At 40.5% G+C, this 15,020-nt stretch overlaps 1 protein-coding gene and 1 long non-coding RNA gene across 5 annotated transcripts in view; one reads left to right on the forward strand and one right to left on the reverse strand.

The window, feature by feature from the left end:
• XPO1 (exportin 1) overlaps nucleotides 1-15,020 on the reverse strand; it is a 37,418-nt gene that overhangs the window by 15,775 nt on the left and 6,623 nt on the right. For 3 of the 4 annotated variants that reach the window (XM_081854559.1, XM_081854560.1, XM_081854561.1), the window contains exons 3-4: nucleotides 13,443-13,544; nucleotides 9,280-9,352 (exon numbers count right to left, since the gene is read on the reverse strand). In XM_081854559.1, the coding sequence (XP_081710685.1) occupies nucleotides 9,280-9,352; nucleotides 13,443-13,544 (175 nt within the window). Of the gene's footprint in view, nucleotides 1-9,279; nucleotides 9,353-12,301; nucleotides 12,366-13,442; nucleotides 13,545-15,020 lie in introns of those variants that run through there. The other variant, XM_081854562.1, reaches the window with a different exon arrangement.
• LOC309338142 overlaps nucleotides 1-15,020 on the forward strand; it is a 61,956-nt gene that overhangs the window by 5,322 nt on the left and 41,614 nt on the right. The window lies entirely within an intron of this gene.

Consider the following 15,020-nt stretch of genomic DNA (forward strand, 5'->3'; position numbering starts at 1 on the left):
TCACTGATAAAACAGGATGTATCAAGGAATTATTAAAAGCCCCAAGTATACAGTGTCCCTGACTAAAGCTGCCTGAATACATTAAGCCAGGAATAGGCAAACTCGGCCCTGCAGATGTTTTGGGTCTACAACTCCCATCATCCCTAGCTAACAGGACCAGTGGTCAGGGAAGATGGTAGTTGTAGTCCCAAAACACCTGGAGGGCTGAGTTTGCCTATGCCTGCATTAAGCAGTAATGGGATAAGAGAGCAGATTATCCTATGGAGTGATAATTGATTAAATAACAGGAATAGGAATAACTAAACAATCATCCCACTTTAGAGAGCGAAGGAATGAAGCCCCTTCAAAGATCTGCATTAGGACTGATGCCTTTTCTTAAGTTCCTAAATTTTGTGGACTTAAGGGTTAAGCGAAGTAGCCTGGATGGTGGATTGCTTCAATTTTTTTATGATGATGAAACCCAATAGGACTCTTAAAAAGCCATATCCAAACAGAGAATGACAAACGCAGTTCAGTGTAAAGAGATACACATTGGCGCAAATATCCTAAATGTACACATACTGAAGGGGCCCAAACTCACAGCGACTAACGAAGAATGCTCTTGAGGTCATGGCGGATGGCACAATGAAATGTTGACCCAGTGTGTAGCAGCTGTGAAAAAGGTGAATTCTGTGCTAGGGACCATTAGGCAAAGGGAATTGGGGTGGGGAGAAGGTGCCAAAACTATAGACTACCACAGAGGTCAGCAACCTAAGACCCATGGGCTGGAAGCAGCCCATGAGGGTCACTTAACTGGCCCACGAGCCACCCCTGAACTGAGCCAGCCACTCGGCAAGTCCCTGCGTGCTGTGTTAAACGAGTGTAGCGTGGCGTGGGGACTCTCTTCTGTGGCTCCGGAAATCACGTCTGCGCATGCCCGCAGTGCTGGAAATTGCTTCTGCACAGATGCGATTTCTGGCATCATGCTACACCGGCCCGGCCCACGGAGGATCTCCGCGGGAGTGATCCGGCCCATGCCTGGTAAGCCTTGCCGACACCTGCACTAGGAATACTGCCCTGCTTCTCTCGTGCAATCCTAAGCCATGGTTTATTAAATAGTGGTTATTAAACCACCACTTAGCTTTATTTGTGAACCCTGCCCTTTGGCGAACAAGCCACAACTTGAACAGATGTAAAGTTCATTGGGTAAACTATGGTCAAACTGCTCTCATAAAATCAATTTAAGTTCCAGTGAAAGAAAATACTTTGGACTACAGTGGACGCTCGGGTTGCGAACATTATCCGTGTGGGATGCACGTTCGCAACCCACAGAGTTCACAACTCGTGTCTGCGCATGCGCGGGTTGCGATGTAGCGCTTCTGTGCATGCGTGAATGCCGAAACCCGGAAGTAACCTGGAACGCAACCTGAAGCGGCTGAAGGTATGACTAGTAATTTCTTCATCTGTCAACTTAATTTGGGAATGGGTATCTCAAGCATGTCACCATTCCCTTATAGAGAAAATTAACCCATGATCTGAGAGCAAGAAGGAATTTTTTTTTTTGCAATAGACAATTTTCATACTGTCTGGTAAGATTTTATTTCATATATTATGACAAAAGAACATGGCTATTGGCAGCCTGCAATACATGGAAACCTGAGAAGCCGCCCCCTCCCTCGATATACAGGTTGACGTCTTCTGATATACCTTGCATTCAGGGAGTGGGAGAAAGGGGTGATGGGAGGTGGGGAAACTATTCAGTTTATTAGTTTGACACCAATTTAACCATCCGTTTCCCATAAAGAATTCTGGGACTGCAGTTTAGCAAACTGTACCAAAGGATGGCTCCATGGAGTCTTCTGAATGGGCAGCAATGCAAGATACTATACCACGAAAAGCAACAGATCAATACACACAACACTTGACATTTCATGCAGTCAAGACAGCCTTGAGGATTTCCCTTTCAGCAGGTTCCCCTGACCTTTAGAAGAGGTGGGGGATCACCTTCTTCCATAACCCTACTACGTGCTTCTTTTCGCTGAATCTTACACAAGTTATTTAAAATTTGCAAAGAATGAAGAAAAAAAGCCAAGAGTTGTTAAAAAGGGAAAAGCTGTATACAAAGCTTTCTCCAGTCCTTCGCTGTTCCAACTACCACTTCTGATTTTTGGCATTACAAGCAAGTCTAAATAAGCCCATCCTTTCCTCACAGGGTGGGGCTTACTCAAAAGACTGTCACTATGGAGCAAAACCTTCCTCCGTTTGCAGAAATTCATACTTAAAATAACTAATAGTATTTATTTTCAGAGTGACAGCTGTCATGGCTTCTTTCTTCCAGCATACAATCCAAAATATTTTGCTCTTCTCTTTTGCACTCACTTGTATCCACTGCTGCTATTTCACTCATACAATAAATGTCTGTGCAACAAAACTCCCCCCCCCCCACAATTCTCTCCAGGCCTTTATGCACCCTCAAAATATGCTTCAGAGGGCTGCGGGACCATGGATACTACCCATATTCACTGTGAAGACTAGTGCAATGCAGTTAGTTCGTTTATAATGTCCTCTGTAATGGGAACATGTTTCACAGCCCCCACTTTCTTTTTTAATTTCTCGGTTATGCATTTTTCAATTCTGACCTGAAAAGGTTATTTGATGAGGATAGTTTGTTTTGATTTAAAGATAATACATACTGTTGTCGCCCCATTTAAAATTAACAATCTATCTTGGCATTAGGTAAAGGACTACAAGCAAAATACAACAAATACCACACTTGAACTAATCTTACTTCACTATAAACTCTGCGGTATCAAACCAGTAATTCATCTACTGTCTCCTTTTGCTGTTGGGAAGAGGAAAACATGGAGTGGACAAAGACCCGCAATTGGTTTTGATTGGTGGGCAAGCATTCCAATGTAGAAGCAAGTAAGCAGTAAGAGACTTGCATTGATACCATGCACCCAGTGTATGAAATACCCTCAGGCACCAGGTGCATTTTGCAACTTGGCATGGCTGAATTGCAACCAAGAGTTGTATGGTTGTGTAATAGGGCGACCAGTGATGTGAAGTGAGAATATTCTCCGGAGAATATTCTCCACAAACTGTTAATTCTGACGTAATAACCAGTTTTACAACCCACATTTTAAAAATCTAGTAAATAGTAAGACAAGCTGTGATATTGCCAGTGTAACTAATGAATAATGATGTTTTTTTATCCTGTTCCATTGCTGGGCATTATGTCATTCACCATTGGCAGTTCTGAAATGTGAGCTACAGAAAACTTTTTTGTCTTTAAAAAGCTATTCATTTAATTTGATGAACATTTGAATTCATATGTATTTCAACTATATGTAATAGCCTTTTTTCTATTTTGGTGTGACCTTATTCTTAGTAATTCTATACCCATGGCCATACAGTGCATTTTTAAATTTTTTTTTACAGAAAGTAGCTTTAATGCTTTATACACTTAAAGTACCTAGGCATATAGAATTATGTGTATCAGCATAATTCACTTTGCTGCAAACAGCCTTGATCCCAAGTATAATGGCGTTCATTTATCAAGAGATGAACAAATTCAAGATACCGAGTTCAGTGATCTCAAAATACCAGCAAGTGCACCAAATGATGCACAAGATATTTTGGCAGAGCTGGCAGCATATCGTGCTAAGGAAGTTTTTTTTAGCAAGTCATATGTATTGAAGTCGGTTGAAAAAGTGGATGCAGTGGTTTGGTGGAAGGGAACATGATTTGGTTCAAAGCTTAGCAGAGTGGCTGTGGACATTTTAAATATGCCACCAACGACAGCTGCAACAGAATGTAGCTTCAGTACTTATGAACTTATTCATTCAGCAAAAGACAGAGCAGGAAAGCTTACATATGTAGCTCATAACTTAAAACTCCTAGAAGAGAAGAAAGCACAGCTTCTAACAAGCTCATTGAATTTTACACAACCATCAACTTCGTTCTATGATCTCGCAGATGATCAGTGTGGAACTGAAAGCTCTGCTACCAGTGGAGACAAAGATGGTGACCTATCCTCTTAAGATGTTTGAAGAATCAATATAAATTTATAAACATTTGAAACTTGTTACTTAAAACCTATTTTTCACATACATTTCTTTCTTGTGACAATTTATCAGTAATAATTTAAATATGTTGTGTGTTGCCTTACTTATCTAAGCAGATAGTAATTTGCATTTCTGATGTTATGTAACTTGTCATTACTGATTATTTTTCTGGAAATTATAACATTTATTTTAAACTTTATATTGATTTTATTAGTGTTGCACTGAAAATACTGTACCATGTAGAGATGCTTATTAAAAGTTGATGGTAAATATACATTTAGTGGCAGGCTTAGTGATTAACCTGAGTCATTCAGACTGAATTTTCAATTTCAACTTTGGTGCAAAAAAATAATAATAAAAAATCAAAGAATGTGAAATCGCTGCATTGCCCCATTGTACAAAAGTATCTGTACAGTTTTTGGTTGCCATCTGAACAAGTTTACCCATGAAGAAACATGTATATTAACTAATTATATAATTTTCAATGCATTTAAATGAATATTCTATTTTAAAAGAAAATTCTCGAATATTCTCATTAATCAAGAATATTCTCCAAAAGATTATTCTCAAGAATTTAACATCACTAAGGGCAGCTGAGACTCAAGAGTAAAACTGCCACTGTGAGTCAAAACAGCACCCTGCGCAACTCAAGTAAAATTGTTGCCGCTGCTGCGCAAGTGAAAACGACATCCCGCTCAACTCCTAGGTAAAATGGAAAAAATCGTATTTTTTAAAAAGTATCTAGACATTCTGCTATAGGTTTAAGGCGCATTTTGGCAAATAGCTGATATATCTGAATTTCTAATACTGCTTGCACCATATGCAATGCCAACTGTTAACTGCCACAGCATGTCTGCATTTAATCATATATCCATAACCATGAGAACCAGAAACTAGCTATTTAAAGAATAAAAACATGTTTGCAGGATCCTGTGCCATTTTTTTAGATTCTGCCACATTTCACGTAAACATCAGCATGACTGCACACTTGTCAAACTATCATTCATGTTTATAGGGAGGCTGCAGTAATAAGGAACTAGAGATTTCAGGTATGAAAGCTGGACTTCAGCTGCCATTAGAATAGTTATCATAAGAAGCATAGTTGCTGCCTCGCAATTAGGTATGTTGCTCTTTGAGCAATGCAGGGGGACAAGCTCCTTTGCAAGCTATGTAACAAAAGGCCATTAGAATGTATTGTGCTAAGGAAGACCAATGTGCTTATGGCACTGAATTTAAAATAACTGTTGTGCATTCATAAACAGTTATCATAAAACAAGGGTTTGTGTGCTGTGTACTACAAATCTGAATTACAGTCATACCTCGGGTTACAGACACTTCAGGTTGCGCGTTTTAGGTTACGGATACGCCGAAACCCAGAAGTACTGGAATGGGTTACTTCCGGGTTTCAGTGCTCGCGTATGTGCAGAACCGCTAAACTGTGCTTTGCGCATGCGCAGAAGTGCCAAATTGCAACCTGCGCATGTGCAACGGGTTGCGAACGTGCTTCCCGCACAGATCACATTCGCAACCTGAGCGTCCACTGTATATAACCTATGGAGATGTTAACACCCAACCTGCACATTGCTGTTAATTAAAAAGCTCCTGTGAAACCTAAGCACCCACATAGATGGTCCCCCTGCTGTGTCTAAATGATTCACGTTCTAACCATTTCTCCAATCATCCTCCACTGGGGGTGGGTAATTCTGGTCTGCATCTCTAGATCATATATGAATGTGACTGAATGATTCAATCACTCCAGATGAGAACGGCTGAGGCGAAGGAGGGATGGCAGCTCCGGAGAAGTGGCACCGGTGGGGGGAGCTGGAAGAAGGGGCGAGGAGGGCAACTAGTCCTCCTCTCCCACCCACCCCAGCTGCTTTCTTGGTTTGCTGCTTGCCTCATTTGCCGAAGGGCTGGCGGCGGCGTGAAACGGGCATTCTCGCCTAGAGAAAGAGCTGTCGCTGCCATCGCTTATTGTGAAGCGGGCAGGCAGAGCGAGCTTGTCCGCTCCGCTCTCTGGTCCACAGGAGCACCAGGGCAGTGGCAGCAATGGGGGGAAGATTGTTATTATTATTATTACTACTATTTTCCCAATGGCCTGACTTGGAGGAAGAACAAGAGGAGAAAGGCTGGTGGGAAAGGAGAGAAAGAGAGGGAAGAGGATTTTTTTTTCCTTCCACCATCTAACTCCGCACGCTCAGCTTCCGGGGGCACAATACAATACTAATATTATTAATATTATTATTAATGATACTGGGATAAGTAAGCAAGCGAAGGTGGCCCGGCCCTCTACCCGAAACAAGGAGTGGTGGGGCGTGTGAAGGAGGCGAGTGGTGCCGCCCACACCTGCACTTTTTCTTCTTGTTGGAGCTGCCAGTTGTGGCGCAGGGCTGCATGGTGGCAGCAGTGCCATTGTCATCGGAAGCCAGCTTGACTGCCCAGACGGCGCTTCCGCTGAGGTAAACCAGGTGCGGCGTTTGATAGCCAGAGCCACTCGGCCTCTTCCTCCCGTCGCCATCGCCGGGAATCTCGGCTTAGCGGCGGGTTCTTCAATGGCCGGGCAGGTCGAATCTAGGACCCAGGAGGACCCCTGGTCTACATAGCCTACTTCATGATATCCAGTAGGCTCTATCCACAAAAGCTTTTTAGCAGATTTTATGACATTGTGTATTCTTGGACATTGCCAAGGTACAGTGGCGAATTTAGAGCTATGCAAGCACTGGGTGTTGAGCCTTCTCAAAGCAGGGAAGGTAAGTGAGGCATCAGACTTTGGGAAGGAGGTATGAGTCTCTGGTTGGTTGAGTTCACAATTCTGCTTTATTTTTAAAGAAGCTTTTTATTGTTATTAAGTTACATATTTTGTGCTTCCATTTTGTATTTTTATGTTGTAAACCACCCGGTGATCTTCGGATGAAGGGTGGCATATAAGTTTAATAAATAACAGTAATAATAACCGAGTTGGAAACACCTGTCTAGAAGTCAAGAGTGCATAGTAAGACTAAGCATGTGCTTGGTTTCTAGGCCCCATCGTTTGCTTGCAGGCCTAAGACTCAACTCTCATGCTCATCAATTCCTGATCTCTCACAATCCAGCCTTATTTATTTTTACATTTATATCCCATCTCCTCCCCCAAACAACTTTGGGAGGTATACAGGTTCTCCCCCTCTCCACAGTATTTTCAAAACAATCCTGTGAAGCGGGTGGTCCAAGGTCACCCAGTGAGCTTTATGGTCAAATGTGAATTTAGACCCTAAAACTCTTAATGACAGTACACTGAACTCTTAGAAGTACCTCTCCATTAGCATACAATCAGCATGTATGCAAACGCTGACACATGCACTGTTTTCACCACCACAAGGGGATGGGAGCTTACACACATCCTGCAGAAACGTGTGGTGCATCAGAATGTAACCCCTGCATAAATGGGGAGTTGTCTGTACACCCTTCCCCAATGTAAATTACAATTTTCTTTAAAGCATAACATAAAATCAGAAAAACACAAATACCATACATTAATCAAAGATGCAATAAAACAGCACCAAAACCTATCAGTACAAATTCATCAGTTGAATGAGTGGTATAGTAAATACTGCTATACTTGGTTCTGGATTCAGAAACTAGCCTAAAAATGGACTTGCTAGGTAGGTTTTGGCAAGTAATTTTTTTAGACACAATTCTTACTCATGAATTTGGAGTATTAGTGATCTCTTTCATTGAGACTTTTCTATTATGTATAGTGCTTTCTGTATGCAAAAGCTGTGGGCATAATCCAGTTGGTACGTCAGCACTAAAGAAAAGGCTGGGGATCAAGTGAATGTGTTTGCTAATGGAAGAAGCTGCAAGGCAAATATTTGCAAAGTACCCCTTCCTTCTGCAGTGTCAACATCCCCCCAAATATCAGCTCCAGAGCATAGGGGAGTCTTCCATAACAGGCTGGAAGATGGTTTAACCAACCAGGCTCCATCCATCAGCCAAAGCAGCAGCTGCGGGGGGACTACTTAAGATTACACAGTCCATTTAATTCCTATCTCAGCTCAAGAAGAAACTAAAGAGAGACTGTGATGTAATATTCATCCAATACTGAAAGACATTTAAAACAACTTGTCATTTACTGGTTTTAAAACCAGGTTAAAAAGCCACCCCAAAATTTCAAATAATGCACGCCAATTTGCAGCAACCACAATTTGCAGCAACCAGCCCTATTCTACACATTGACTCCACTCTGGTCTGCTTAATGTACAGCTGAAGCTCAGCTATTATGAATCATGACATCACATAAATCGATCATATACCAGCTTTCCAGTGTCAGTATCACATACTTTTATGTTGCCACTTCTGCCAGTCCCAGCTTCAATTAAAACAAGCAACAAGACCAAGTGCCAAAAGTTGACAGTGTGCAAGATTGCTAACTATGCTTAGCACTAGACAAGCAGTTCTTGGAATGGAACTGCAATCAGTTCCATTTAGCGCCACCTCTCATTCCTACAAGCTGCAAATACAGACCCTCTAGAATCATTCCAGCAAATACAAACTCCATCAGCACTCTTACAAGAGTGCACCCTCCCCATCCTTCACAAGGCAATTTAATTCTCCAATAGTTCCATTCTTCCTTGTATCTGAAGGAGGAATTACTGGCCCAACAAAATGTGTTCCATCTGGAAGCAGCTATGCATGGCTCAGAAGTGGCCCTTAGCTTGGATCTCTGTGTTGTCAAAACATGTAACCCCTTTTTATTAAGGTTTTTATACATCAGTACTTTTGTCAAGCATTGGAAATTCCCTTGCTAGTATGAAACAGCTGTCTAAACGTACTCTGCTTTGGTAAAAACAATGCTGTTTGCTCAAAACAGCAGTGCCAGGATTGGGGAGAAATCAACCAGCATTGTAATTCACTGGCCAAACACAGATGTTTTAAGTGTGGATAAGGAGCTTTATTGCCAATGAAATAAGCAGCTAAAAAATGGGGGGGGGGGGAGTGAGAGGAGGGTAGTTATATTGCATCAGGACAGTCATTTGAAGTTTAATCAGTGGCCATGTTTGGAAATCAGAACATGTTAAAATTTGCGTCTCCATTCATCCCAAAGTATTTTTAAAAATCTACATGACTTCATTATCACACACTGACACAAGGTCCAATACCTGATCTATCAGGCACTATCCCAGTGGAATGTCCAAAAACATACCATACGAGCATCAGTCAGTCTAAACTGTACAAAGAAGTCACTCATATCTACCTTCACACTGGGTTCTTGGAAGAATCTTCCATCTTGTTTTTATCACGTTTTCCAAGATCTGCAGGCCATAATACTGAAAATTGGAGAAGTGAAACATGTGAGTATGCTGGATGATTTAACAATAGCTTTCAGGATTCTCATTCAAGCTGACATCATTCACACTTAACATCTAAGATTAAGTCTGTTAAAAACAAGTCTATTCACCCATTTATTGAGCTTTTCCCATGCATTTTCCTTATTTTACCCTCTTATATTCTAAAGTCCTGCTGCTTTTGATCATGGTTACATTAGAAAGGGAAACAAAAAAAAAATGTTTTGCAAAGCCAAATGACTTATGTGTAAGGGGAAAAATGGCAGCCACATAAAAATGAATAGCCTAAATGACTGCTCACAAGTTCAAGCACACAACCAAGTTTAGCAACTTGGATGAGCATGGGCTTCCTGGCACTTGAGCTGTTAAGACCAGGGCTTAACATTACATCTACTAACACTTTCTGAAGGATGTATTTTCTGCACTTCACTGGCGTGTACTTAAGGAACAGCAAGACAGCTCATAGGTTGTTGTTGGTTTTTTTAAAAAAAGATACAGTAGTCTCTCCCCTATAGCAGCTATATCTACTGTTTAACTTTTGTGCTCAGTCAAAAGTTCACCATTTCTAGATACACTTCTAAAGTTGTTTTACCACCCAGATAAGCCTCCCAAAGGCATGGTTCAAATGGATACATTTATAGGAAATGAGAAAAGCTCTTCAACCCATTTTATTCCATTTATCTCAACGTAAATATGTCCAATAGACCTCTATGAAAAGTTGTATCAGACTAAGGTCATCATTAAAAGCAACAACACAGAGAAGAGGAGGAAAAGGGGTCAAAGAGATGCAGCTTTCCCTTTAATCAGAAACCAACACTGAGGAGACAGGAGGCAATACCTGAAAGGCAAATCTATGTTTTAACGTTGATGGCTGGTGAAGATTTGGCTGAGAATAAAAGTTCTTCAAGTCTGTTAGTGTCTATACAAAGTAGGGTAATTAGAATTTCAGCCAAAGGGATCATGTAAGCCTCATTTTAAATAAACAGCACAATGTAGACTGTCCCAAACTACATTGTACTCTCCAGTTGGTTGATGGTTGTTTACATTTTAACTTCCCACTCTCTTCTACGGTATTAGTATTTTATATATTTTAGAACGCCACATCTTCATAAAAGGAGTAAATTTAGTTATGTATCTGTGATATTTCTAGCCTAGTTAATGATATTCCATTTGTAGAAGCCGGTGAAACATTTCAATCTGAAGATGCAATTCAAGGAAGTTATATGCAAAAGGTGGGAAAGAACATCTGCAGCTGAATATTTGCTTGTTGTTTCTTTAGCAGGTCGCATTGCTGAAGTAAAGAGCTAAGTTTGTGAAACTGAATTGCAGGTTGCCTCCTCAGCAGTAGGAACTGGTGCCAGAGAAGCAAGCAAGCAAAGCTCTGGCAATGCTTGAGGTTCTCTTCTCCCCCCCACCCACCGATGCACATAACTTCTTTGTATTGTGGCCTAAATCTCAAGTGAACAAACATTTCTACTGAACAGTGATGGCATTCATGAAGCAGCTCTGAATAGGTTCCCAAGCTGTTCATCAGCAGTCAGTGCAGTGTATGCACCACATCTGCGCAATGGGGTCCCTCCCTATGGGCAAGATTTCACCTGTAATAACTCACTTTAAAGTTGCTCAGTGATACACAATCTGTGCAAATATCCCCCTTGTCTAATGCTCATCCCACTTCTTTCTGGGACTAATCTTGCTCAAAATATCTATCTTTAACATAGTGAGGATGCCCATCAGTGAAGCAAATGATCCTGAAATCCCTAAATCTGCCAACAAATGAGTTTCTAAATGCCACAAGTAGGTATGCCAAATGGAAGGCCAGAAAGGGTGTTACTATAGTTCAGAATTACCACATTCCCACCCTGCAGCAAGCCCTAGAGACGCTGAATGGCAGGTATACATTCCTCCATTCTGCCTAGTTCAGAAGGCTATTTGGTACAAGAGAGGAGATGACATAAGATTATGAGCATGTGAAATTTTGGCTAGTCTGTCAACACATTCACCAACAGTTTCAAGTGTAATTTTCCCTGTCTCATCTTCACGTTGAAGCATCTTCTTATTCTATTCCCACTTTACTAACAAAGCAATAGATTTAAGAATAATCACAATGAATATACAATGTATTTTACCAAATCACACCTAAACCAGCCCAACCCAGTATGGTCTAGTGGTTAGCAATGGCTCTCACAGGACACAAGCAAAGGGTCTTTCCAGGATCCTGTTAGCCGGAGATACCAGAGACTGACCTAGAACCTTATTTATGCAAAGCTCATACAATAATTCCTCCCCTAGCAAACTACTGGTAACCACACTAAGAACTACTTTACAGGCTACATGTAAACAGTGATAGATGCAGTGACTCTTGCATCTTTTTTTCTATGCTTCCATGTAACACGAGACATCTCTCTTCCATGAGTAGCATGCATGCACATGCACCAACACATGTGTGCATATAACATGCAATGCAGACCTAGTATAGAAGGGAGGGAAAATAATCAAGTTGCATTATGACCAGTTTGTTTTCTCTGCTTATTGTTATGCCAGCAGCCAACATTACAGCTATTTTTCTCTCTCCAAAATTAATAGGTGTTACATTCCTGTAGCAATTATCTTGCAAAAAGAAGTTCTCAGGACTACCTACAAAAATATGCGTACAAAACAATCCAAGGTTTTATATAGTTTTTTTCCCCTCCCATTTTTGTTATATTTATATTGTAAGCCTCAAAATTTTATTTATGTAGGCAAAAGATGGGACAGAAATTGTAGATTAAGGAAAATATTTTAATACAATGATCCCTGTGGCAGAAATTTTTAATGGGACACTTATTCTATGTACAAAACCCATACCCACCCCACCACCCAAGAAACCAAAACAAGGAAAAAATGCAATTGATGAACAGAATTCAGTTAAAGGGAATCAAAAGGGTAGACCTTGTGGAGGCCTGCCGTCAAAGCCTAGCTGTGTCAGTTGCACAGGAAGACACCCCTTTTCTTCCTATTACAAGCAATCAACATAATGGAACATTATGATTAATATCAGGTAGTGTTAACAGCTTTAAGAAAAAAAATGACTGCATAAAAGCCAAATGTCATAGTGCATAAATTTAGCACCAAATCATTTGCAATTTATGTAAATTGAAGAATTCTTTACCTGTTGCTTTCTTTCTGTTCCTCTAATCATCTCATTTTTCACAAGACAAATTTGAGTTTTAAAAAATACTGTTGATAAAATCAACTTTAACATTAGTAATGTCTGTGAGTATAAAAAGCAAAGTTTACCAGGCAAGCAAACAGGCAAACATGGTTACTTAAATTTAGTACTTTGAGGAAGTTCTTAACTTTGCCCTAAAATTTACAAAGCCTTTTTCTTCCCAAAAAAGTTAAGACTTTCCTAAGTGCCATCCAAATTCTGAAGGAACTAATCAGCATGGCTGTTTTCTATCTCAACACAAGTTATGGCAAATTTTGTGTGTTCAATGAATGTGGCCATGCACAAGTTTCTCCAACTATATGACAACCACTTTCACATGTTTGGCAACTCATATTTAAACCTTTAAAGTTTCTGAAGCAAAAACATAATTGCAGTAGGCTGAAGAATGTCTACTTTAGCCAGACTATCCTGATGGTATGGTTTTATTAACTGTACTGCAAGCAACTACAGATTGTATTCAACTGAAGTGTCTGGGGTGCCTAGCCTGCTTTAAACTGCGCAGGACAATACCAGTCTTTCAAAAAAATATTGAGGGATGTATTTTGCCCTCAGTTAAGTGCACATGGCTCTCATTAACAGAAATGAAAGCCAAACACATTATCTAAAGACATGATACGGCTATAAGATTTTATAACACTCAAATCTGTTCATAATTCAACAAGAGTTTTTATACAATTCCCAAGTGACTTATAATTTTTCAAGCCTTTTATAAGAAAAAGTAACTGACAACCTCATGGATCAGACTAAAGGATTGAAGAAGCAATAAAAAAGTTAAACAAATGCTAAATCTAAAAATTGAGATACCTTCCTCAAAGCCTGAGTGGAAGAAAGGTCAAGATCAATTGGATATCCTATACTTACTTTGGTGTTCATATTCTGAGAGAATTCCAAAATAGTATCAACTCTTGTCCATGCATCAGGGTGCTCCTTTAAGTGAGTCAAGACCTCCTGTGCCATCCTTTGCTAGAAAAGCGGACACAATGAGTTAACAGCTTTCAAAACAGCTTATGGCACATGGTTTTACAGCATTACTTCCCAAATTTTGGATAGCTGAGGCAAACTTTTTTCGGATTTAAAAATTAGATGCACACTTCTCAGTAGTGGCATCCACCCTGCGAAACACCCTCCCATCAGATGTCAAGGAGATATAAAAACTACAGTGGTACCTCAGGATGCAAACGGGATCCGTTCCGGAGCCCCGTTCGCATCCAGAAGCAAACGCAACTAGCGATGGCACGTCTGCGCGCGTCGCTTTTCACCGCTACTGCGCATGACGTCATTTTGAGCGCCTGCACATGCGGCGAAACTCAGAAGTAACACACTCTGTTACTTCCGGGTTGCCGCAGAGCGCAACTCGAATGTGCTCAACATGAAGCATATTCAACCCGAGGCATGACTGTACACAACTTTTAGAAGACATCTGAAGACACCCCTGTAGAGGAAAGTTTATGTTTAATATCTCGTATTTTTCTATTTTGTTGGAAGCCGCCCAAAGTGGCTGAGGGAACCCAGTGAGATGGGAGGGGTAATAAAATAATAATAATAATAATAATAATAATAATAATAATAATTCATTCCAGTACTAGAAATCACTTCACAACCCACATTTCTCTGCAGGCTAATCATTAACCAGGCTGTGCTTCTTAAATGAAAGGAGATATGCCCAAAGTAGCAACTCAAACAAACATCACCAGCAGCCTTCTCTGAACACAGGTACTGGGTTTTTTGCACCAGAAGTGAATACATAATCCAGTCATATGAGACAGATATTTAAAGCAAATGCCCTGTCCCCAACAGAGACTGACCAGGAGGTGGCAAGGCCAGAGCAGTAGGGCACACAGTAGGCAGCCTGCTCTGCAGATGGTACTTTGAGAGAACAAGAGGCTTCAATGATTACATTTCTTTCACGTGGGGCAATCACTGTGCTCTCACAGTACACTAGCACACCCTGGCACAGTGCTTGGGAATTACTGGTTAAGTAATTAAATGCACTTTTCATGGTGGGGAAATTTTAGGCAATTGTGTGTCTTTATCGAAAATTCTCTAGCTAGGATAGAATATTGATCTACAGTAAAGAATCTGCCAATGCCACTAAATATGCTTTTGAAAGTCCAAGCTATAATCTTTATTTCTACTCATTTCAAAACAGCTTTTCAGATACAAAAAGAAAAAAACATTTCATAGTTGTTTCTCAACCACTGATAGCAAATAAAAACTAACATTGACGGTACATTTTTATTTAACAGAGAACAAGCACACAAAAATTTACTCCAAACTAATGTAGGACTAAGGTCATCTGAATTTCAAGACATAAACTTTATGACACCTATGACAGGTAGATGACACAGTGGCACTTCTTGACAGTTGGAACAATCTCTGCTCTCCTCGCCAACCACACTATTTGCGTGTGTGTGTGTGTGTGTGTCTCCTAACCCCCAG

Source organism: Podarcis erhardii, assembly GCF_964252035.2.
Source record: "Podarcis erhardii genome assembly, chromosome: 3".
Classification (NCBI taxonomy): Eukaryota; Metazoa; Chordata; class Lepidosauria; order Squamata; family Lacertidae; genus Podarcis; species Podarcis erhardii.